This window comes from Cariama cristata, unplaced genomic scaffold, assembly GCF_000690535.1.
Source record: "Cariama cristata isolate BGI_N322 unplaced genomic scaffold, ASM69053v1 scaffold30424, whole genome shotgun sequence".
Classification (NCBI taxonomy): Eukaryota; Metazoa; Chordata; class Aves; order Cariamiformes; family Cariamidae; genus Cariama; species Cariama cristata.
Window position 1 is genome coordinate 7,644 of NW_009615168.1, and position 504 is coordinate 8,147.

Sequence of the window (504 nt, forward strand, 5' to 3'; positions counted from 1 at the left end):
TGGGCGGGGCCGGCGCCAGCGAGCCGGCTGCTCCCTCCGGCCGCAGCCCTGCCACTTCGCGCTGAACGGCAAGTCCTTCGCCGTGGTTTGCGAGCACTTCGCCGACCTGCTGCCGAAGGTGAGGTTCACCTCACCGGGGTTTCGTGCTGCAGCCTCGCAGCTCCGAACCGAGATACCCTGAGGGTGGTTGGGGTTTGGGGTTTGGGTTTTTTTTCGTCTGTGCGTGATGCCCTCTGTCCTGCTGAGCTGGCAAAGCTCAAAACGACCGGGCTCCTCCTGGATGCGCAGGGACGCGGGGTGCTGCGATACGAAAGCGGGCTCCTCCTGGATGCGCAGGGACACGGGGTGCTGCAATACGTAACGCGGAGCCTTCCCTTCTTTGCAGATCCTCATCCGAGCCACCGTCTTTGCCCGCATGTCGCCTGACCAGAAGACTCAGCTGGTGTGCAGCCTGCAAGAGCTCAAGTAAGCCCCGCTGGCCTCAAGGGATGGAGGGCAGAGGCG

At 64.1% G+C, this 504-nt stretch overlaps 1 protein-coding gene across 1 annotated transcript in view; it reads left to right on the forward strand.

The window, feature by feature from the left end:
* Positions 1-504, forward strand: part of ATP13A2 (ATPase type 13A2) — a gene marked incomplete at both ends in the record, with an annotated part of 10,153 nt that overhangs the window by 7,635 nt on the left and 2,014 nt on the right. The window contains 2 exon segments of the mRNA XM_009699714.1: positions 7-118; positions 386-465. Of these exon segments, the coding sequence (XP_009698016.1) occupies positions 7-118; positions 386-465 (192 nt within the window).